This window comes from Phoca vitulina, unplaced genomic scaffold, assembly GCF_004348235.1.
Source record: "Phoca vitulina isolate PV1807 unplaced genomic scaffold, GSC_HSeal_1.0 scaffold50, whole genome shotgun sequence".
In the NCBI taxonomy this organism is placed as follows: domain Eukaryota; kingdom Metazoa; phylum Chordata; class Mammalia; order Carnivora; family Phocidae; genus Phoca; species Phoca vitulina.
The window spans coordinates 3,298,175-3,321,881 of NW_022589753.1; the positions used below are offsets into that span (position 1 = coordinate 3,298,175).

Consider the following 23,707-nt stretch of genomic DNA (forward strand, 5'->3'; position numbering starts at 1 on the left):
CCATGTGACCAATAACATTGTATTGTTTATTTGAAAATTGAGCGTGCTTATTCGTGTCCTGCAGGCCCAGGAGCCTAGATATCTGCACATTGCTGCCCCCAGTGTTACTGCGAACCCCAGTGTTCCTCTATGGGGTCCATTGCTATAAATTGCTGTCTACTGAATTTCTAGAAGCTACTTTTGCCAGACAGGTAGCATGTCTGACCAGGTTGGGAACATTTGATCTGAGTCTGAGACTCTGATGAGCCTAAGGGTCATTCTCAAGGCATCCCACTGATCTCTGCCATCTTCTGCTCCCTGGCCCAGAGGACTCCACACTGCTGGCTTACAGCCTGAGAAGAGGAGCCACATCCCCAGGACAGCCCCTGCAGACCCTGACCTGCCAGAATCATGAACACTGCACAGGGAGGGGCTAGGGTGCCCACGAGGAGCCCAGTTCCTGTGACTGCAGCCGATGCCTCCACACACGAGACTCCGCCGGGACAGAAACAGACCCTTACGTGGACAGTCGGCTTCTGGGAAAGTCCCTGTTTGTCTCTGATGACCAGTGGCACCGAGTAATTACCCAGTGGGAGGCTTCTCAACATTAAAAGTTCAACTGACCGACCTGTAAAAGGGAAACAGACATTGCATGTGTTGACTTGCTCATTTGCCTATCTACCCAACAGAGATTTACTAAGTCCCTCCCATGCGCCATGGCTCTGTACAAAAGTTAGCCGATTTCAGACTTAAAGGGAACAGTCACCAAGACCACGCTCACTTCTATCTGACACCAGCTGTGAGTCCAGGGGTTCTCAAGACTGTGCTCAGGTTTGAAAGTTCTCTAGAAGGACCCATAGAACTCACTGAAGGCTGTGCACTCATCGTTATGGTTCATTGCAGCAATAGGATATGGATTAAAATCAGCCAAAGGAAGAAGCACATGGGGCAGAATTCAGAGAAGCACCAACCACAGAGCTCCCAGTTCTCCAGCAGAGTCATGATAGTGTCACTTCCCACATCAGTAAGTGACATAATGCTTGGAGTGCTGTCAGCCAGGGAAGCTCCCCTGAGCCTTGTGTCCAGGATCTTTATCAAGACTCAGTTATGTGAATCTGGTTGGCCATCCAATGGCTGACCTCGGTCCCCAGTGTTGCTGGAGATCAACGGATGCCCACGTGACCCAAAGCCTCCAACCTAAATCACATCTGTATCTGATTGGCACAAGACCAAGGTAAACAAAGACATTCCTTTCAGGCAAGACATCCCAAAGGCCTAAAGCTCACCTCCCAGAAGCCAAGGGCAAAGACCAGAGCTCTTTTGGGGCAATGTTCAACGGTTTACTACATACTCTGGGGCTGGGAGCGGTAAACATGAGCTCTTAGTTTCATCTAAAAAATATGCTACATTCTACAGACACACTGATAGAAGCTCAAAGGAGAATGTTGACAGCAGATGCCAGCGGCTTTCTGGTAACAGCACCCCAGTTTTCCTTTGGGAGAGCCCCCACCTCCTGAACCAGCCCATGCAGATCAGGAGAGGTGAAGCCCAGACCCCATGGGCTTTGGTCAGCTGCCCCAAGAATTATTGTGATGGGAATTGGGAGGGCAGATATGCTGACTGGTTTCTGTTGATCTGTTGTTTTGAATGGGCCTCACTTTCCTGTTTCTTTGTGTGCCTTGTGATTTTCTTCTTGAACGCTGGGCATTTGGATCTAACCATGCGGGAACTCTGGAGATCAGATTCTCCCCCTTCCCAGGGTTTTTTGTTTTTCCTTATTGTTTTATTGTTTTATTTTTGTTTGTTTATTGGACTGTCATGGGCTGTCTCTGTGCTGAGGATCAGCCTCTCAACTTAATGCCCTCTCAGGCCTTTCCTGGCCCTTTCCCTGGGCATACCGGCCACTTTCTGATTTTCCTCATACAGGTGGTTGTTGTGGAATTGTCCTAGCCTTTAACGTCTGGCTCCCAAAATAGGGAAAAGCAAACAATGAAGAGGGGAAAATGCAGGCACCTGTCCATCCAATCCCCGGAAGCCACTTCAGCTGGCAAGGGAGGGGGTCTGCCACATCGACGGAAGGGTGAGGCCAATGGCTGCCTTCCTCTTTGGCTGCACTTCCAGGAGTGAAAGCAGCAGTCAGCGAGCAGAGCACCGATCCCTGATATTTGGGGGACACATTTTTTTTGCCCACTCTGGCTCCTGCAAACTCTATGTTTGGCCGTTCCAGGAACAGGTGCACAGCTGCTGGCCACCGGCCGGGGATGGGGAGGAGTTGCTGCTACTGTGCTAAGAGCCATAATTGACCAAAATTAACCGCAGTTTACCATCCAAGCCTTTCTCTGGCAGTTGCAAGCCTTCAATAGAATCCAGAGTTCCAAAACAGGTACGTGAGACAGATTCTTCCCGTGCAGTTGTCTGGGTGGGGAGACAGACTCCTGGTGCTTCCTACTCTGCCATCTTCCTAGGGATTATGGCAACTCTAGGCAAAACACTGAGCAACCCAAGTGGTCGCCCACAGGTGGATGGAAGATCACAGTGCGGTCTATACAGACAGTGGAATATTATTCAGCCTTGAAAAGGAAGGAAGATCTGCAACCTGTTACCACATGGATGAACCCGGAGGACGTCATGCTGAATAAGCGACATAAGGCAGTCACAAAAAGACGAATACTGTATGATCCCAGTTCTATGAAGCACCTTGAGTAATCAAATTCACAGAGACAGAAAGTAGCGTGGTGGTTGCCAGTCGGAAGGAAGAGAAATGGGGGTCTTGTTTCATGGGGACAGAGTTTCAGTTTTATAAGATCGAAAAGTTCTGGAGATGGACGGTGGGGATGAATGTGCAACTGTGGGAAACAGAATGCCACAATGTGGTGCATGTTCGCTCAGACTCCAAGATCTCTGAGAAAACTCGAGATTGCAGGGTTAAAAATAACCCAAAAGGATCAGAGTGAAGTGCCCTTGGAACGTGTGTGGTCAGTTCTAAAGTACGCAGCAGAAGATATTTTGTAGATAGGAAGCCAGCTGTGAACAGCACACTGGGCACTCTCCTCTGTTCCTTTATTCTGTTTTAAAGATTCTTACGTGCTTGACTAATCCTGGGTACATGGAGGAATGTGCCTTCCTACACCCCTGCTGTAAACCATTATAGATCTATATCGCTGGGGAAGGTATGTAAGAGGATGGAAAATAAACCTCGGCACCTCGGGCTGTTTGCTCGGGGTCCCCTGCGCCTCGCTATACTGTCGTCTCTTTTTCTCAGTTCTTTCGCCACCCCAGGTCCCCAACTCTCTGAGGTCGACATGCAACAACATGAATGTACTTAATACCCCTGAACTGTACACTTAAAAATGGTTAAAATAGTAAACTTTGTGTTAGATATATTTTACCACAATTAAATTTAAAAAACCCCACTTCTGTTGCCCAGAAGCCAGAGGGCTGCCAATTTACAACTTTTAGTAAAAAGGGACATAGAAACACATAACAAATTATTTTAATATAAGAAAAATGGTATAAAAGCGATGTGTGCTAAGTGCAAGGGGAAAAGAGCAGGTGCACTTCCCCGGGGGGGAGGGGGTCAGCGACAGCTATAGAAGGAAGAAGGCACTGAACGTGGGCCATCGGGCCTTCTCCTGGTGGCTTCTGGTATTTTCATAACTGAGCTGGAGTCAACCTCACCCGCCCACCAAAGGGCAGGTTTCCACCAGGAATGCCTGTGGGTAGGTGGCTGGTTCTGTTTAAACGACCACACTCCCCGTTCCTCTCTTCTCACCTTATCCGGCCGGCAGCTCTGTCTGGATCTGTAGCATTGAAAATTCCCAGCTGAATTCTGGGCCTGGCACCGTCGACCTCGCTGACGACAAAGCTCCTGGGGTGAAAGGCTGGTGGGTCATTGGTGTGCGTCACCTGCCCGCTCACAGTGGTGCTCACCGCCGCCCCCCGGGGCCCCTGGACCTGGCCCGCCTCACAGGGGAAGAGCGGCTCCTCATTCTCCACAGCGATGACAAGGCTTCGTATAGGGTGAGTTTCATAATCCAAGGGCTGCGAGTCCCAGAGAGAGGGTTTCATGAGCACCTGCTGCTTCTCTGGCCGGAGAAAGCTCAGCACATGACCACGCGCACCCAGAGTACATGGGTTTTGCAATTCATTTATTTATTTATTTATTTATTTATTTATTTATTTTTCTAAAGATTTTATTTATTTATTTGACAGAGAGAGACACAGCGAGAGAGGGAGCACAAGTAGGGGGAGTGGGAGAGGGAAAAGCAGGCTTCCCGCGGAGCAGGGAGCCCGATGCAGGGCTCGATCCCAGGACCCTGGGATCATGACCTGAGCCAAAGGCAGACGCTTAACGACTGAGCCACCCAGGGGCCCCTGCAATTCATTTATTATTTACACCCTCTTTGGTAATGATCAAAAGACAGTGGCCAGCCCATTTTCAAATCACTTATGGAGTTCTGCTTTTTTTTTTTTTCCCTCCCCCTCTCCTGGTTGAAAGAGCCACCATCCATCAGACAGTAATGAAAAATGTAACAAAAACCATAATCTAATGAAACATTAATGTGGCAACTCTGCTACAAAAAAAAAAAAACGGGAGCTTAAGGAAATACAGAAATTAATGATCACAGTTACCCAGGGTGCAAAGTGGGCAGTGACTTAAAAGGACTGAAAGGCTAGGAATATTTGAGATACTCAATCCCAGGCATCTGGCATGGAGTACCCCAGAGCCTTGCTGTTCACAGCATGGTTGGGGCCCACGGGCATCACCCGGCACTTTGTTCCTCTGATAGGCAGGAGCCCAGGTCCCACCCCAGACCTTCCGACCCAGGCCTGTCTTTCAACCTGATCCCCAGGTTGACTCGCCGGCATGGCGCCAGGACACTGGTCTCTCCAGGGTCTAGCTGAGAGCAATGGAGTCAGACCACCTCAGTCAGAACCGCTCCTCCGGCTGTGTGACTTCATGAAAACGACCCAACCTATCTGGGCCTTGGTTCCTTATCAGTGAAAGGAGAAAATAATACTTTTCTGCAGGGCCAGCTCCTCATTAGGCACAGCAGGCGAAGTCCAGGGGCCCACAGGACTTTCAGGGGCCCATGCACACCTTCTAGTGTCTTTTAAACTCAGAAGGAAAAAAACGAACTTTCAGGATCAGAGAAAATGTCTGAAATATTTTATCACATCAGAAAAAAAAATAAACATTTTAGGACCTATATAAATCTATTTTGTCTCAAACAGAAAAAATTAAATGTTGAAGAACTTGGCACCTTGTCAAAAGTAATTTTCAGTATTGATATTGTTTTGGTGGGGAGGCTCCACAAAGGCAAAAGGGCCAAGGGCCTGCAGCAGCCGGCACTCGTGACACAGCCTGCCCCCCTCACTGGGCGCCCCTGGGACGCACAGCACGCCACGCCTCACGTGCGTGGCCCGGCGGGCACTCCCAACGCTAGCTGCCATCTCCCATCAGGACTCCTGCGGAGAGGGGCCCCGACACTGCAGCCACCTGGCAGGTGCACCTTCCCTGATGGCTTTGATCACATTTAAAATCCCTTCACTGGTCTTGGGGTCAGTCAAGATGTCCAGATGTCCCTCTTCGTTGCCATTCAGTATGTGAAATTTTACTCTCCAAGCTGACATAAATGGCAAGTCACCATCTTGGACCAGGAGACGCAACACGCTCTGGCTTGCGCAGCCTTCAGAAATCTGAATCCTGTATTGGGAGAGGCAATCATCATGTCCACGCCATGGGGATAAAGACACACAACTGAAAAAGAAAGCAAGACAGAAAATGTAAGTCCCTAGCACAAGAACATAGATATATGCTATTGAACTTGACCTCAAGCGATCTGAAGCTCTGTCCGACCCATCGCAACAAGCATCTGTTCCTTCTCCCTGTGACTCGTGTCTACAGCCGAATAACTTTAAAAGTCCTCTTAAATCCAACTCGATGCACTATTTTTCTAAGAATCTTTAAAATAATAATGCACATCCTAGTTTATGCTGCTAAAAAAACCTAACTCTTCTAAAATAGAACTCTTATGGTGACTTAGATTAAGACAATCATTTTTCTAACACATATAGATCTTTAGCTTGTTACTCAGTGCTTTTGGCAACAAGATAATTTCTCTTTGACGAGTACATGGAAACAGGGTTTATTTTCCCCACCCTTAGTTTTGAGAGCAGAGCTTTTTACTAAGCCAGAGAAGGATTTCAAAACAAGGTTCGATATGTTTCAGTTATTCTGTACTGTTTGGTGAGGTGTTTTCATTTGAAAACAATACAGCTTTTCTCTATATAATTTTTTTTAAGATTTTTTTGAGTAGGCTCCACGCCCAGCATGGAGCCCAACGTGGGGCCTGAACTCACAACCCTGAGATCAAGACATGAGCGGAGATTACGAGTCGGGCACAACCGACTGAGCCACCCATGCACCCCTTGTCTATACAATTTTTAAAATTTTTTCAAACAATACTTTTTGAAAATAATTGTTTGTAGCATTTATTAATATTCAACAAAGGCTCCAATGTGCCAGATTCTGTCTTAGGTGCTGTGAACAGGATGGGCAAAACTCCATCCCCAGGGAGCAGATGATTAAGTGTGTGTGTGTGTGTGTGTGTGTGTGTGTGTGTTGGGTAGGGACAGGGAGGAGGGGGTGGATGCTGTGTTGGGGATTGAACTAGGTCGTCGGTAAAGGTCTCACTGAGAGAGGTCAGGAGAAAGAAGTAAAATGCATATTTTTCTTTTAAAAAATGCATATGAGAGAGCAAAAAATATAAAATAGGAAACAAATCCTGAGTGTTTTTAGCAATCTTGCATATCTCAAGTGGTGTGGCATTTCCAAATGATCTGGAATGTGGGTTTCAGTGCTTTCTTCAAGCATGCAGATTGGTAGCATCTGAATTCCCATGTGGAACCCTGTATATAAATCAGGTGATCTGAGAAAGGCTCAGCCAGAGCCCACCTGCTCATCTTCCCTATTCTAGAACTCCAGATGTTGTGGAAAAGCTCAGGTCTAGATTCCCAGCCGGGGGCAAACCTGCCCCCCAGGGGACATTGGGCAATGTCTGCAGACATTTTTGGCTGTCACACCTGGGAGGTGCCCGTGGTATCTAGTGGCTGCAGGTCAGGGATGCTGCTAAACATCCTACGGTGCACTGGCCTGCCTCCCCTGATCCTACAACAATGAAGTTCCCATCCCCCATCAATTGTGTGGAACTGAGAAACCTCCATGTAGAGTGAGCATGGATTCTCTATCCTCCCTGTGCCTCGGCTTCCTCATCTGTAAGACAGAAATCATGTGCGAGTCCCAGCAATTCAAAATGAAAGCATGCACGTGAAAGCTCTGAGCACAGTTTCTGGCACAAAACAGTAAAAAAAAATGTAAGCTCGCAAGTCTATTATTAAATGATTCTATATCAGGATGGTTGATGTCTTCATCTAGTTTAAGTGATCTTGGAGAATGACATGTATCTTGGGCATTATGGAGAATTCCCTCAGCAAAACTGAGCCTAGAACTTGGGGCCGTTTATGCAGGGCTGTGGAGTCTGAGGAGGCCCAGGTGTCTTACGTTCTCCTGGGTAAACGTGGGCCTGTGGTTGTTGCCTTCTTGCACGTTCACATGAACCGAGGCCATGGATGTCAAGGGAGGTTCTCCAAAATCCTTCGCTCCAACTAGTAGTGTAAACCACGGAGCAGTCTATGTGGGAAGGAAAAGAACAGTCAAGCCCTTCAAATACAGCAAAGGGAAGTATTAATAAAGTAATAATCCATTATAGCAATTTCAATAGCAAGTCCAGCCACGGAGGGTTTTCCACTACAAACATAAATCCTAAGTCTGGGGCTCCAAGATAGAGAACACATTTCACTTTTTAAAAATAATAAAATCAACATAACCTCATAATCTAAGCGTCCTGAGAGTTGTATTTCTCCACTAATATGGTCAATCTGGAAGCCACTTTCTTTCAGTGACGGTGTTTGAGAAATAAGGAAATAAAGGACTTGAGAATTTGGAGTATTTTATTCATCCAAATCAACTGTTAACATCTGGAAAATGGGTTGACCTGGAAAGAATTGTTTTAACAGTTACTATTGACCAAAAGCAGCATATCAAACCAGTTGAATGATGATTCTTTGCTAAATGACATTAAGGCATCCACCAGAATGGACTGAATATTTAAATATAAAATCAAACTATAGACATACTATAAAAACTAAAAAGGAATATTTAAATAGTCACAAGAACTTTCTTTCTTTTTTTTTTTTAAGATTTTATTTATTTACTTGAGAGAGAAAGAGTATATATAGGGGGAGAGGAGAAGCAGGCTTCCCGCCGAGCAGGGAGCCGGACACAGGGCTCAATCCCAAAACCCTGAGATCATGACCTGAGCCAAAGGCAGACACTTAACTGAATCAGCCACCCAGGCACCCCTAAATAGTCACAAGAACTTTCTAATCACGATTGCAAATGCAGAAGACATAAAGGAGAGAATTGATAGATCAGACAGATTTTTAAAGGTGTGCCAAGAAGAACTATATAGACAAAATTTAAAAAGAAATGATAAACCAGGAAAACATATTTAAAATATATATGGCAGACATAAACATTCTTAATACAGAATGAGAAGGTTAAAATCAAGAAGAAAAATGACAAGCACAGGAACAGAAATGGACCAAGAAAGGAACAAGTATCTGGTACACAGAAATGGACAAGAAACCTATCAACATATGCAAGCACTTAATAATCAAAGATGAACCCCGTGCCAGGCCCCCCAGATGTTGCCGGTAGGTGAGTAAAGCGGAACACTTAAATTGTATGTGCAGTCAGAACCAGCCATTCTACTCTTCTAAATTATGCCAAGTAGATAATGCTTCAATGGACACGGATTTAGCTCAAATATGTTCACTGAAGCATATTTTGTGAAGATAACAAAAAGTGGGCATGGCACACAAATGTCTAACAATAGGAGATTCGTTAAGAAACCTTAAAGCACATCCATGAAATAAAATATTACACAGTGGGATGCTGTAGGAGAACACTTTTAGGTTACAAACAGTAAATTTGCTGTTTTAGAAAAGAAAATTCATAAATATACACATATGAAAAAGCACACCCATACATTTGTAAATATTTATTATATACCCCTATATATTTTGCACTATGATAAAGATGAAAAATGCATTTGTAATTATATATAAAATCAGAGAATATATATACACATAGATAAATATACAGCGTGTGTACATGCACACACATACAAAATTCAAAGAAAAAAACAAAGAATATAAACTAAAACATTAATGGTACTTAATCTCTAATTGGAAGTATAAAATAAGCTTTCTAGTTCAGTCTTAATTTCTTGGAATTTTCCAAATTTTCTAAAGACTACTTTGTGAAATAAATAATGTTTTTCTGTTATTAAAATAGATGCACATTCTAGTGAGAGTGGTTTGGATTTGAAGACTCACAGAATCTATAGCTCAGGAACTTTAGATGTCATCTCGTTGCCATTTTACAGGTGAGAAATTTACAGAGATATTCAGGAAGGCACCGTTCAGCTCTGCCTGTCTCCCTCAGTGTCTCTGACCTAGATTGGTCTTTACATATCAGCTCTTGCAACAGACACAATTTCCACCTCATTTTATTGCCAATACAAAACGATACTTACAGACCTCCAAGCATTCTGCTCAAAACCAGAGCCTGCCACCTTCGGGATGAGAAGAATAAAATTTCTCCCTAAAGACAACGAGGATCCGGCACCACAACATGGAAGCAGATGGACCAGAGGGGACCAGAGGGGAGAGGAAGCCCCCACACTCCCGCCGCACGCACCTGCAGGGTGGTGCTCCTTCACACTGGTGTTGAATTCCTTCTCGGGGAACTGGGGTGCGTGATCGTTCACATCGCTGATCCTAATGTTGAAAATCAAGGAATTACCCGTGACCTTTCTTGTTAAGCGATCCACAACATCAAAAAAACCTAGGAAGCAGAGAACTGTGTTAATGTTGCAGGATCGTTTACTTGATGGCACGATATATGTTCACGTCATTGCACGGTTTGCATCTCTCATGCATCAGCCAGGAAGCTTCTGAGGGCAGGGATCTCATCGCTGTCCTTCACCTCGTGACCCCAGGGACCGACCACAGTGCTGGCTCAGACAAGGCACTCAGTGAACATTCGTTATGATCAGGTTCTAATCTCAGTTTCTCTACCCGGGTGAAACATAGCCAGGTTGCTCAGGAGCCTCAGTTTCTGCTGTCGGTGCTATCATGAGAAATACAGACGCTAACCAACACTCCTGAGACGCTGCAGAGGGCAGACCCTTGAACGTTTCAGGGAAAGGGAACACTGAAAGTAACTAGCCCAGCTGCTGCCAGGTCGTGGGTTCTTCAGTGGTTGGGGACGTCATGTCTGTGCTTGAAGAAGGAGGGTTCGCTCGTCTCAAACATGCAGCAGGAAGTCTTTCCTCTCAAAAGCTCTCAAAGCAATACTTTAGGCTTCTTGCTTTAGTCCCTTAAGAACTTTAAAAAAAGGAGCAAATCGGGGCGCCTGGGTGGCTCAGTTGGCTAGGCATCAGACTCTTGATTTCAGCTTAGGACACAATCTCAGGGTCATGGGATCCAGCCCTTTGTGGGGCTCTGTGCTCAGCTTGGAGTCTGCTTGCGATTCTCTCTTTGCCCCTCCTCTCTGTCTCTGTCTCTCTCTCTAAAATAAATAAATAAATCTTTAAAAAGGAGCAAATTAGGGGCGCCTGGGTGGCTCAGTCATTGGGCGTCTGCCTTCGGCTCAGGTCATGGTCCCAGGGTCCTGGGATCGAGTCCCACATTGGGCTCCCTGCTCAGCAGGAAGCCTGCTTCTCCCTCTCCCACTCCCCCTGCTTGTGTTCCTGCTCTCTCTCTCTGTCAAATAAATAAATAAAATCTTTAAAAATAAATAAATAAATAAAATAAAAAGGGAGCAAATTAAACTCAGAAAGAAGGAAATAATAAACACATATATCAATAAAGTTCAAAATAGCAAAACACAGTCAACAAAACCAAAAGCTAGTTTGCCTTCCCGTATAAAGTTTGGGATCAGCTTGTTGAGATCTATGAAAAGTTCTGCAAGTCTTTTGATTAGTTTTGAGCAGAATTTATAGATAAATTTGGGAAGAATTATTCCTTTAATATTCAATCTTTCAGTCCATAAATACAGTCTGTCTTTTCATCCAGTTAGGTTTTCCTTGGTTTCTTTCATTAGTATTTTATAGTTTCGAGTAAAGAGATCCTGCACAGATTTTAGACTTATGCCTAAGCACTTCATTTGTTTTGGTAATATTATAAATGATATTGTTTTTAAAATATTGATTTCCAATTATTCATTGCTAGTGTATAGAAATACAATTGATTTTTATATATTAACTTTATTTCCTGGGACCTTGCTAAAATTGATTTTCAAATGTTAAAAATAGGCAAAGGATTTGAACAAATATCTCTTTCTCCAAAGATATACAGATGGCAAATAATTCCTCATTCCTTTGGCGGTTTCTTACAAAACTAAACATCCTCTTACCATGCAAACCAGCAATGATGTTCCTTGGTATTTATGCAAAAGAGTTGAAAACTTATGACCACAAAAAAACCTGCACACAGTTGTCTAAAATGGATTTATTCATAATCATCAAACATTGAAGCAACCAAGATATCCTTCACGAGGTGAACAGATAAACTGTGGTCCATCCAGACAGTGGAATATTATTCAGCACTAAAAAGACATGGGGGGAATCTTTAGTGCACATTGCTAAGTGAGAGACACCAATCTGAACTGGCCATATACACACCGTATGATTCCAACCATATGACATCCTGGAAAAGGCAAAAGTATGGAGACAGCAGAAGGATCACAGTTGCCGAGGGCTCAGGAAAGAGGGATGGTTGGATAGTGGGGAGCACAGGGGAGTTTTAGGGCAGTCAGAATACTCTATGTGGTACTATAAGGGTGGATACATGTCATATACAATTTGTCCAAACCCATAGAATGTGCAGCACCGAAAGCGAGCCCTAATGTGAACTATGGGCTTTGTTAATAATAATGTATCGTATTGGCTCATCCACTGTCATAAACGTACTGCACCAATGTGCGATGTTAACGAGAGAGGAAACTGGGGGGGAGGGAAAGAGGGGGAGCAGACACCCTGTACTTTCCACTCTCCTCTTCCGTCAACCTAAAACAATTCTAGAATAAAGTCTATTAATTTTAAAAAGTCCCTACTTATAAAATAAAAAGTGGGCAACCATATATATTATTTATTTTTGTTTTTCTAAATATGGAACGCTTCACAAATTTGCCTGCCATCCTTGTGCAAGGGGACATCCTAATCTTCTCTGTATCATTCCAGTTTTAGTCTACATGCTGCCAAAGTGAGCACCATATATATGTATATATATATATATATTTTTTTTTTAAAAAAGAATTATCTATTTCTTTGACAGAGAGAGAGCCAGAGGTGGGAGAGGCAAAGGGAGAGCGAGAGCTGAGTGCAGAACCTGACATGGGGCTCGATCCCAGGACCTTGAGATCATGACCTGAGCCGAAATCAAGAGTCAGATGCTTAACCAACTGAGCCACCCAATATATATAATATATGTTATATATATTATATATTGTTGGCACCCCAACATATATACTATATTATATATAATATATATATTAAAATAAGTCTAAGGTGACATTGCCACTGAATCTCTGTTGCTCTAGGATAAACAGTGATTTTATTTGTTGAAAGCTGAAGAGATTGTGGGGAGTCAGCGCTGAGACAGAAGGAGTTCAGAGTCCCAGAAAAAGGAGTGGGAAGGGGTGACATCGCGCGGAGGAGCTCTCCGCTCTGGGAACAGTGCTTTCTCAAGGGTTGTCTGCTTGCAGGTACAGAGCCCTGCTGGGGGACACTGAGCAAGCACGGGGTTTATTCCAGGAGAAGCAGCTTCAGTGAGGCCCAGGACCGAGCTCCTACATAGATCACCTCCTTCCTGCCTCACAGAAGCCTTAGAGGGAGGCATTCTTGGCGCCCTACTGTGGACCACAGAAAGGTTCCGTGGCATGTCCACTCAGTGCAGCCCAGATTCAAGTCCAAGTAGATGTAGACTTGACTACACCATCACTCCCCTCCACAGCCACCCAGAGCCCACAGCAGGCAGCTTCACCAGCGGGGGGTCTTAGCACCTTGCCAGCTTGAGGCAGAAATCTCTCCTTTCCCCAGAGCCCACAAGATCTCCACTGCACCCACCTCCCTGGGCCTCTTTCCTGCAGACTTGTTGGCATCCACTCATCAGCCTCCACCATGGTGGTCCCACCAGCTGTCCTCCAGTGGTGGCCTGGGCCCCAGGCTCTCCGGGTTCAGCTGTCTCCTCTCCCCTCAAGACCACTGCACTGGTCTGCTCCCGGGAGTCCAACATACATTTTTAAATTTCTGTTCAAGCAAATTGGCTTTCTCCCACACCATTTCCAAATGCTCTTCTATAATTTATGACTGCGCGGGCATCTCTGCTCCCTAATCCCGCGGACTTCTGGCCCCAACACAGCGCCAACTGTAATCCTTCCACTTAAAAATAAGAACCCCATGTTTGTTTTGTTTATTATTTTATATTCCATTTATTATCCTAAAAGCTACATCAGAGATCGTCAGTTCTGTTAGATGCCTGAGAGGCGTAAGTGCTGTTTATTCTTTGGCAAGATACTAAGAATTTCGGGGACTCAGAATTGCAATGGAGAAAAGAAATGTCATGGATATTTTCTGCACTTGGAAACGGTTTTCAGCCTTTTGTTACAGCCTTAAGATTTAGATCCTTGGGTGACACACCACAGTGCGGTGACATGATGGAGGGGCATATGACCACTGAAATGGCACGTGCAGGATATGTACTCTTAGTCACAGACAAGCACACGGGAGTACCTTAAATGCCAAACACACAAGACAAAGTCACTTGTATGCATAGGTTTCAAGTAGGCAAAGATGAGTGCATTGGCATAAAGATCCACAAATGATGATTTTGAGGAATATAAAAGAATGACTTGGGTGCCTGGGTGGCTCAGTCGTTAAGCGTCTGCCTTCGGCTCAGGTCATGGTCCCAGGATCCTGGGATCGATCCCCACATCGGGCTCCCTGCTCAGCAGGAAGCCTGCTTCTCCCTCCCCGACTCCCCCTGCTTGTGTTCCCCCTCTCGCTGTGTCTCTCTCTGTCAAATAAATAAATAAAATCTTAAAAAAAAAATGACTTTCCTGAGTGTATTTGTATCCGATGAAATTGAGCATATTTTGATATAAACAGACGAGACTCCTACACAGAAAAAGTCAGACTTTTCCCCTTTCCAGCTGTGTCTTAAATCTTCCGGCAATTCTCAGCTGGTGACACTGCATTCTTTGCAGGCTTACGGAATTAACAAGAAGTCAGCCCTCCCCACCCCACCCCCACCTCCCAAACACAAGTTTTTATATGTTTTGGCTAATTCTCGTGACTCCTTCACTCTTCCCCAAGAACACAGCAGTGCTACTGGGAATGCCTTTTGGCCAACCCTCGGGCTGACTTCCTTTCTAATACATCCTGGCTTTATGCACGGCCAAAACCCGGTAGCAAGCATCCTTCTGCAGAAGCAGGTGGCCGAGCCCGAAGGCCCAGCCTGTGTGGTGTTTCTGTGACTCCTGCTTAGCCCACTTTTCACAGCTGGTAATCCTTCTCATCAGTCTGTTTCTTGTCTTCCTAGCAAGTATGGTAACCCCTGCTTGCTAGTTTCCTATATCTGCTGCAACAACAGATGCCTTACAACAAAATGTGTTCTCTCACGCTTCTGGAAACTAGAGCAGGCTTGGTTTCCTCTGCAGACTCTGAGCCTCTCCCCCAGCTGCTGGGGGCTGCCAGCAATCCTGGTGTCCCCCGCCTACAGATGTATCACACCCGTCTCTGTCTCCAGCCTTCTCCCCTCTGTCCTCTGTGTCCAAATCCCCCTCCCTTTATAAGGATGCCAGTCACCCTAATCCAGTATGACCTCACCTTAATTTGATGACATCTACAAAGACCCTATATCCCAATAAGGTCATATTCACAGGTAGCAGGGGTAGGACTTGAACCCATCTTTTTGGAAGGCACAATTCAACCCACAACACCCTGGAAGCAGAGACTACCTTCTGCCGTGCTCATTCATTCATGGAACGTAATTGACTGAAAACCCACAACGTGCAGAGCCCTCTTCCTGACTCGGGGGAAGTGCGTTCTAGTGGGGAGATTGACCACCCACAGAGAACCAAACACGTTTCAGGCATACAGTTCAGGTGGTGAGAAGTAATAAGGAGACAGTAAACCAGGGACATGAGACAGAGCCACGGGTGGGGGCACGCCTCCAAATCCCCACCCTGTCTTCCCTCGTGGAAGTTCACAGTCAAATGACGGGCCAGCTAGCAAGTGATTGTAGAGTTTGGTGTAAAACGACGGCTGTGATAACGGTTGGGGGGATCAGATCTCGGGCTTGAGCTCACCCAGCAGGTCCAAACATAAGGTTTGGAAATCCTGACGGAGCAGGACCCATGGGGATGCCACTCATGTTCCCACATTTTTCCCGCTTGCTCTAACTGTTCCCTGGGACCTCTGTGTGACATGCCAAGCTTTTCCACTTGGGCCTCATGTGTCAGAAAACACTCTCATGGATTTTGCTTAGGCATTATCAGCTTCCAGCAAAAAGTCCCATATTAAACCTCGTGAAAGCCAACCCTTGAAATGTCAGTGAAGTTGTTAAAAGCAAACAACAGCAACCAAACAACAACAAAACAAAGACCACAAGCACGAAATGTTTTGCTCCGTCCTTGCACGAGTCACACCCACTACTATCTGTCCCAGACCCTCTGGACCCTCCGCACTCAGCACGTGGCAGCCAAGGGCCAGCGCAGCACCCTCTCCTGGGAGCTGGCTGGAGATGCAGAGTCTCGGGCTCCACCCTGACTTACAGAAACAAATCTGCATTTTTACAAGATCCCTTGGTGATCTGTTTGCTCACTCAAGATTTAGCAGGGCTGCCCAGGGTCCCCTCACATCACTCTATGTTCCTTCTGTCTAACAGACATTGCACATTCACTAGATGAGGCAGGGGTTTATGTGAATATAGTGAAGACCTGCAGAGTCATCTCTGCATGACTTCTGGAGTTTGGGGAGAATTTCTCCCTGCTTAAAAACTAGAGATTCAGAGCCTATCAATGAGTTAAGGGCATCCATTTTATTATGTATATAAATATTTTGAGGTCATTGGAGAAAAGGTATATAAATTACTTCTCTGAGGTGTTCTTTCCCACCCTGAAGAAGTTAATGTACCACGAAGCAGGCCTGAGAACCAAGCTCAGTTCCCAGCAGAAGTCAAAACAACAAAGGCTATATAGCATCCTGAGCATCCCCTGTAAGGTGAGGCTGGTAGCCTAATACACCACCATGGCTTAGGCATTTTACTTCATCGCTTCCTTTCCTGGTTTTGAACCTGGATTTCAAATTCAGAGTAGACCATGGTGTTGGGGTTAGGAGATCCTAAAGAACACGGGGAGTCACAAGAACAAACCGACACTGGTACATAATTGCTTGTTCATCAGGTGTTAGGCAACTGTGGGGTCTGCTTGTAGCTTCTGTCCACACATTTCAACTGTGACTCAAAACCAAATTAGGCCATTTTATAAACATTCTATAGCCCTATCCCCAAATGCTTTCGGATATCCTGATGGTGCTAGGAATCCGGTCATTAGGAGGAAGATCCGTAGTGGCTCACATACATCATCACAGAGTCCAGAACTTTAAAAGAACGTTACAAAATTAGCCTCCCTGCTCATGCATGCTTTTAAAGCTTGCCACAGTGTGTAATGTGCAGTCTCCCACGGCCTGGCACGTGGGCAGCTTAACTAATGCTTGCTGAATGCAATAGTCCCGCAACCACTTTACAATAAATCCAAGCTGAGAATATATCAAATGTTAGATACCGTAAAAGACGGCGTTGTCTCTCGATCGACAGGGGGTGAACATACACTCATCCGTTCCTGTGATCTTCTACAGAAAACAAACCAATCTCCGGATATTCATCCACACCAGGTCCACTGATTAAATATATTAATGACATGTTATGAGACACATCATTGAACAGCTGCAAGGGAAAAAACAATGGGGGGGAGAAGAGAATGAGAATAAACCACAAGGCATGCCAAATATCCAGGCTAGGATTCAAAGGCATTTTTAAAGCACCACACCTCGCAATCGCTCATGAGGGTTTATCCAAAAGAAACAGACATGCAAAGAGGCGGGAATGAGGTTTGTCACAGGGAACAAGTGGGAAGAATGCACATGTCCTTCCCAAGGGAAAGAATCCTAGTGCAGTACCCCCTTCATGGGGCAGGGGCCCCCAGTCTTTAGGACTTACAGGCTTTGCCCCAGAAAGGGGGCCATGCCTCACTGGGAAACCAGAAAGGCAACTTGCAGATGATAGATGTAGTGCGATCCCATGTTGTCAATATGGACTCACCTTGGTCAGACTATAGAGAAATATCTGAAAGAGTACACACCGATGTGTTAATACGGGTGATCCCTTCAGGGAGAGAGGAGGAACCCTCGCGCGGCTAACATTTAGAAAGGGCTTAGAATGAGCCATGCCTTACTTGCCCTAGCCTATTTAATCTTTAACACGACCCTATAATGTAGGTACTGTCGTTGACAGCACCGCGTGGTGGGGAAACAGCAAGGATATGGGACTCCCGGAGGCAGCAAGGGTGTGTTGCGTCTGCGGTATGAGCCCACCGCGTCCCCCAGACTCTTAGGAGTAGATCGTTTCAACCACTGAGCCTTGAAAACTTTCTGTATTTTTTTTTATAGCAGGCATCTACTATTTTTATAAACACTGCAAAAATATAAATTATTTTAATTTCTTTGTCCAGAAATCATTGGATGTCAATGCTGTAGGGATCTAGTCACTCAGCATGTAATTCACAGGTCCATCGGGTCAGGAGTGTCATGGAAAGAATGACATGGCCATGTGCAAAAATTCCAGCATCCCAACATGGTCACGTGACGGCTTCGACCTCAGAGGCAGGGAGACGACAGGGAGTGGGGGGACTGTGGGAAACTCAAGCCCCATCCAGTTGTTGCCATGTGGGAACGTAGGCTCCCTGTGGGCAGATCTTCCAACTTTCAGAAAGCCGCTAGAAGTACAGAATTTCTACTACAATCGTCCTGTCGTTTCCATCTCCTTGTGGTAAAATACACACAACATAAAGTTTACTACCTTCATCATTTTTAAGTGTGCATTCAGGCGAGACTAAGCACACTCACACTGTTGGGTGGCCACCACCACCATCCGTGACCAGAGCTCTTGTCATCTTACCAAACTGACGCTCTGTCCCCCTCACACAATAAGTCCTCATGACCTCCTCCCTGCCAGCCCTGGCAGCCCAGCTTTGCTTTTCCTATTTATTTATTTTTTTAATCTCCCTCTTGCCCCCACCTCCCAGTCTCTGGTAACCACCATCTCCTTATTTTTAAATAATACATTTGCATGGGCCAAATAAAGCAGGGCTTGTCCCATGGGACTGATGTTCTTGGCACACGCTCACATGAAGTGACTTGCCCGAAGCCCCCCAGTCAGGTAGAGGTAGAGTGGGTTCTAGAACCCAGGGCAGCATTCCTCCTCCCATGGCACTCCCTGGCCTCTCAAGCACGTAGCCCTTCAAGACTCGGTCCTCCTGCCAAAGGGGGTGTGCCTAGTCAGAGAGGGTGGCGGGGGCCTTCCTCACCTCCCCAGCAAGTTTGGGAAAGGGTCCTTGATCTTCCTCCTCCAGTTCCAGGGTGGTAATAACCTGTCTTCTCTTGGATCGCCGTAGGGGCCGGTGGCTGTCTCCCTGAAATTATAGCGACAACCACGAGGATGATGGTGACATTGGTGTAGCAGGCACGGATGGGCACTTGATTGGCATTATATCCCCTGTCCTCACAACAGCCTCCAATGCTTAGATATTAAAAGTGCCTGTTCTCCTGACAACTGTAGAGGTGTTTCTAGACTTTGGGGCATGGGCCGCCCACTGATTTTACACGGATCCTGAGGTCTTTAGGGGCTATGCAGACATGACATTAGAGATCATTGCCTACTGTGCTCACACCTGTGCTATGACAGACACGCACACGGTTGCTGAGTGAATGAGAAAGTTACTCCCTCCTATTTCCCTCTGTCGTTCTGAAATAGTCCATGAGAACATCTCCATTCAGTGCTGATAGGTCTTTAATGCCTCTTCATCTACTACTCTCACTTTTAACAGGAAGAGACTCAGACCCAGACATTAGGCTCAGAGATTTGTCAGGTGAGAGACCAGAGATAGAGTTTAACCATCTATTTATTCCAAGCAAAGCTGCTTTCTAGCCACGTTAATTTTTATCCACAAACATGTAAGCCTTTTCAAAAATTATAGTTGACTCTTGAACTATGTGAGGTTGGGGCACTGCCCCCTGCGGTAGCCAAAAATCTCTGTATAACCTTTGACTTCTCCAAAACTTAACTACTAACAGCCTATTTTTCACTGGAAGCCTTATTGATAGCATGAACAGTCGGTTAACACATACTTTGTATGTTATGTGTGTTATATGCCATATTCTTAGTGTAAAGTCAGCTAGAGAAAAGACAATGTCATTAAGAAAATCATAAGAGAAAATACATTCACAGCACTGTCCTGTAAGAAATCTGCGTATAAGTGGACCATGCACTTCAAGCCCATGTTGTTCAAAGGTCAACTGTATTTAAATGAGTTGATGACAAGAACCATGGGAAGGAAGTATTCATAAGGTGGCATGAGCTCATAACAAAGCGTGACTGCCTCCCTGGGCTGTCCAAAGTTCACACACTGGAGGATGTCAAGTTCAATATATTTTAACTCCATAAAGAAGAAAACAGTGTGGAGAAAGCTCTGGGCTAGCGCCTTGTGGCTGATTTCTGACGTTCACAGACTGTTCATATTCTAGTAGACATAAAAGCATCCTCTATAATTCTCTAGCAGTCCCTTTAGATTCCAAAAGGCCACATCTAGTTACTAATTTATTTTCTGCAAACTGAACATCGAGCAGGAACTAGAAAAGATGAAATTGCGATCAAATCTCTGAGTCAAGTGTGATCTCACTTTGTTTATGAAGACAGTGACTTCCAAACCCCACCTTTGTTTGATCAGTAAGAGCATCCTTTTCTTGTTGGAAACTGTTGATGCTGTTGGCCTTAAAAATAAAAATGACATGGGGGGCGGAGCAAGATGGCGGAGGAGTAGGAGACCTGGATTTCGTCTCCTCTCAGGAATTCAGCTGGATAGGGATCAAACCATTCTGAACACCTACAAACTCAACAGGAGATCAAAGAAAAGAAGAGCAACAACTCTCTGAACAGAAAAGCGACCACTTTTTGGAAGGTAGGACGTGCGGAGAAGTGAATCCGAGGCGATATTCGGGAGGATAGACGGCGGGGGAGGGGCCTCCATCGGCCGCTTCTGGCAAGTGATAGAGCCGCGGAGCACAGAATCGGAACTTTTAAAAGTCTGCTCCGCTGAGGGACGTCACTCTGGTGGCGAAGTGGGTGGTGGAACCCTCGCGGGACAGTGTGGTCTCAGGACCCTCGGGGTCACAGAAAGACCGGGGGTGCCTGAGTGCGGCAGAGCTCCCAAGTATCGGAGCGGGGAAGCCGGCTGCAGAGACGGAGCCCAGGCGCGGGCTCTCAGCTCGGGGTTGTCATAGACCGTGACCCGCGGCACAGTCGGGCCACTGCTCCTCCAGCAGGGACCCAACAAGCGGCAGATCCGGGGAGACTCACCTTCTTCCCCGGGGAGGAGAGGTGCGGGAGCGCACCGCGGGGACCTGCTGGGTTTGGAGACTCCACCCGGGGTCGGGTGCCAGATAGAAAGGCGCGGTCACAGGCCGGGTGAGCGCGGAGTGCGGCCACAGACCGGGGAGACGGGAGTGACTGACGGCTTTTCTCTGGGGGCTCGCTGAGGAGCGGGACCCCGAGTTCTCGGCTCCGCCGGGGCGGAGACTGGGAGGCCGCCATTTTCACTCTCCGCCTCCAAAGCTGTACGGAAAGCTTGCAGGGAACAAAAGCTCCGGAGAGCAAACCCGAGCAGATTACTTAGCCCGGAAGGCAAGGGCGGGGCAATTTTGCCTCCGGCAGAGACATTTGGGAACCACGGCAACAGGCCCCTCCCCCAGAAGATCAGCGAGAACAGCCAGCCAAGACCAAGTTTACCGATCAATGAGAACGGCAGAACTCCAGCGCTAGGGGAACACTGCACATAGAATTCATGGCTTTTTTACCATGATTCTTTAGTCTTTCAAAGTTAATTATTTTTTTTAACTGTCTTTTTTTCTTTTTTCCTTTTTTCTTTTTTTTTGAATTTTTCTTTTTCCCTTTTTCAACCAACATCTTATCAATCCCTTTTTTAAAAAAAAACATTTTTATTTTTCATTTTTAAAGTCATATTCTATCCCTTCATAGTAGTTACCCGTATTTTTGGCATATATATATAAGTTGTTCTCTCTTTAAAATCTTGAGATAGTTTCTTCTAACAGATCAAAATATACTCTAAATCTCTAGTGTATGGTTTTTTTCTACTCCCCTGCCTGATCACATTCTCCCCCTTTTTTCTTTCTTTCTTTTTTTTTTAATCCTCTTCTTTCTTTTTTCAAACAACTTATCAAATCCTTTTTTAAAATTTTTTATAATTTCCATCTTTACAGTCATATTCCATCCCTTCATCATATCAACCCTTATTTTTGTACATATATAAGTTTTTCTTTCTTTAAAATTTTGGGAGGGACTTTCTTTTAACAGACCAAAATACACCCAAAATCTAGTGTGTGGCACTGATCTATAATCCAGCCTGATCATATTTGATCACATTCTGTTTTTGTTTTGTTTTGTTTTGTTCTGCTTTTGTTTGTTTTTATCTTTATCTTTTTCTTTTTTCTTTTTTTCTTTCCTTTTCTTTTTTCTCTCTTTCCCTTTCTTTTCCCACTGCTTCAGGTCTTTTCTGATTTGTTTAGAGTATATTTTCTGGGGACGTTGTTACCCTGCTAGCATTTTGTTCTCTCATTAATCTATTCTCCTCTGCACAAAATGACAAGACGGAAAAAATCACCTCAACAAAAAGAACAAGAGGTAGTACCGACTGCCAGGGACCTACTCAATACGGACATTAGTACGATGTCAGATCTAGAGTTCAGAATCATCACTTTAAAGATACTAGCTGGGCTTGAAAAAAACATGGAAGTTATTAGAGAAACCCTTTCTGGAGAAGTAAAAGAACTAAAATCGAACCAAGTAGAAATCAAAAAGGCTATTAATGAGGTGCAATCAAATATGGGGGCACTAACTGCTAGGATAAATGAGGCAGAAGAAAGAATCAGTGAGATAGAAGACCAAATGATGGAAAATAAAGAAGCTGAGAAAAAGAGAGATAAACAACTACTGGATCACGAGGGCAGAATTCGAGAAATAAACGATACCATAAGACGAAACAACATTAGAATAATTGGGATCCCAGAAGAAGAAGAAAGAGAGAGAGGTGCAGAAGGTATAATGGAGCAAATTATAGCAGAGAACTTCCCTAATTTGGGGAAGGAAACAGACATCAAAATCCAGGAGGCACAGAGAACCCCTCTCAAAATCAATAAAAATAGGTCAACACCCCGACATCTAATAGTAAAACTTACGAGTCTCAGAGACAAAGAGAAAATCCTGAAAGCAGCTCGGGAGAAGAGATCTGTAACCTACAATGGTAGAAACATTAGATTGGCAACAGACTTATCCACAGAGACCTGGCAGGCCAGAAAGGACTGGCAGGACATATTCAGAGCACTAAATGAGAAAAATATGCAGCCAAGAATACTATATCCAGCTAGGCTGTCATTGAAAATTGAAGGAGAGATAAAAAGCTTCCAGGACAAACAAAAACTAAAGGAATTTGCAAACACGAAACCAGCCCTACAACAAATATTGAAAGGGGTCCTCTAAGCAAAGAGAGAGCCTAAAAGCAACATAGACCAGAAAGGAACACAAACAATATACAGTAACAGTCACTTTACAGGCAATACAATGGCACTGAACTCCTATCTTTCAATAGTTACCCTGAATGTAAATGGGCTAAATGCCCCAATCAAAAGACACAGGCTATCAGATTGGATTAAAAAACAAGACCCATCGATATGCTGTCTGCAAGAGACTCATTTGAGACCCAAAGACACCCCCAGATTGAAAGTGAGGGGGTGGAAAACCATTTACCATGCTAATGGACACCAAAAGAAAGCTGGGGTGGCAATCCTTATATCAGACAAATTAGATTTTAAACCAAAGACTGTAATAAGAGATGAGGAAGGACACTATATCATACTTAAAGGGTCTATCCAACAAGAAGATCTAACAATTGTAAATATCTATGCCCCTAACATGGGAGCAGCCAATTATATAAGGCAATTAATAACAAAAGCAAAGAAACACATCGACAACAATACAATAATAGTGGGGGACTTTAACACCCCCCTCACTGAAATGGACAGATCATCTAAGCAAAAGATCAACAAGGAAATAAAGACTTTAAATGACACACTGGACCAAATGGACTTCACAGACATATTCAGAACATTCCATCCCAAAGCAACGGAATACACATTCTTCTCTAGTGCCCATGGAACATTCTCCAGAATAGATCACATCCTAGGTCATA

At 45.0% G+C, this 23,707-nt stretch overlaps 1 protein-coding gene and 1 non-coding gene across 2 annotated transcripts; both read right to left on the reverse strand.

Annotated features, from left to right (window-relative positions):
• Positions 1 to 260: 260 nt before the first annotated feature.
• LOC116621667 (cadherin-like protein 26) lies at positions 261 to 23,470 on the reverse strand (the record flags this gene model as incomplete). Its single annotated transcript, XM_032387572.1, is given in 12 exon segments — positions 261 to 653; positions 2,583 to 2,610; positions 3,752 to 4,020; positions 5,506 to 5,691; positions 7,544 to 7,672; positions 7,870 to 8,036; positions 9,806 to 9,951; positions 16,953 to 16,989; positions 16,992 to 17,115; positions 18,755 to 18,859; positions 20,160 to 20,218; positions 23,434 to 23,470. Coding segments are annotated over 12 exon segments (1,680 nt in total), but the record flags the coding sequence as incomplete, so codon positions are not given.
• LOC116621795 lies at positions 12,273 to 12,380 on the reverse strand. The gene has a single exon (XR_004297449.1). It is a non-coding gene; the product is annotated as a U6 spliceosomal RNA (small nuclear RNA).
• Positions 23,471 to 23,707: the final 237 nt, after the last annotated feature.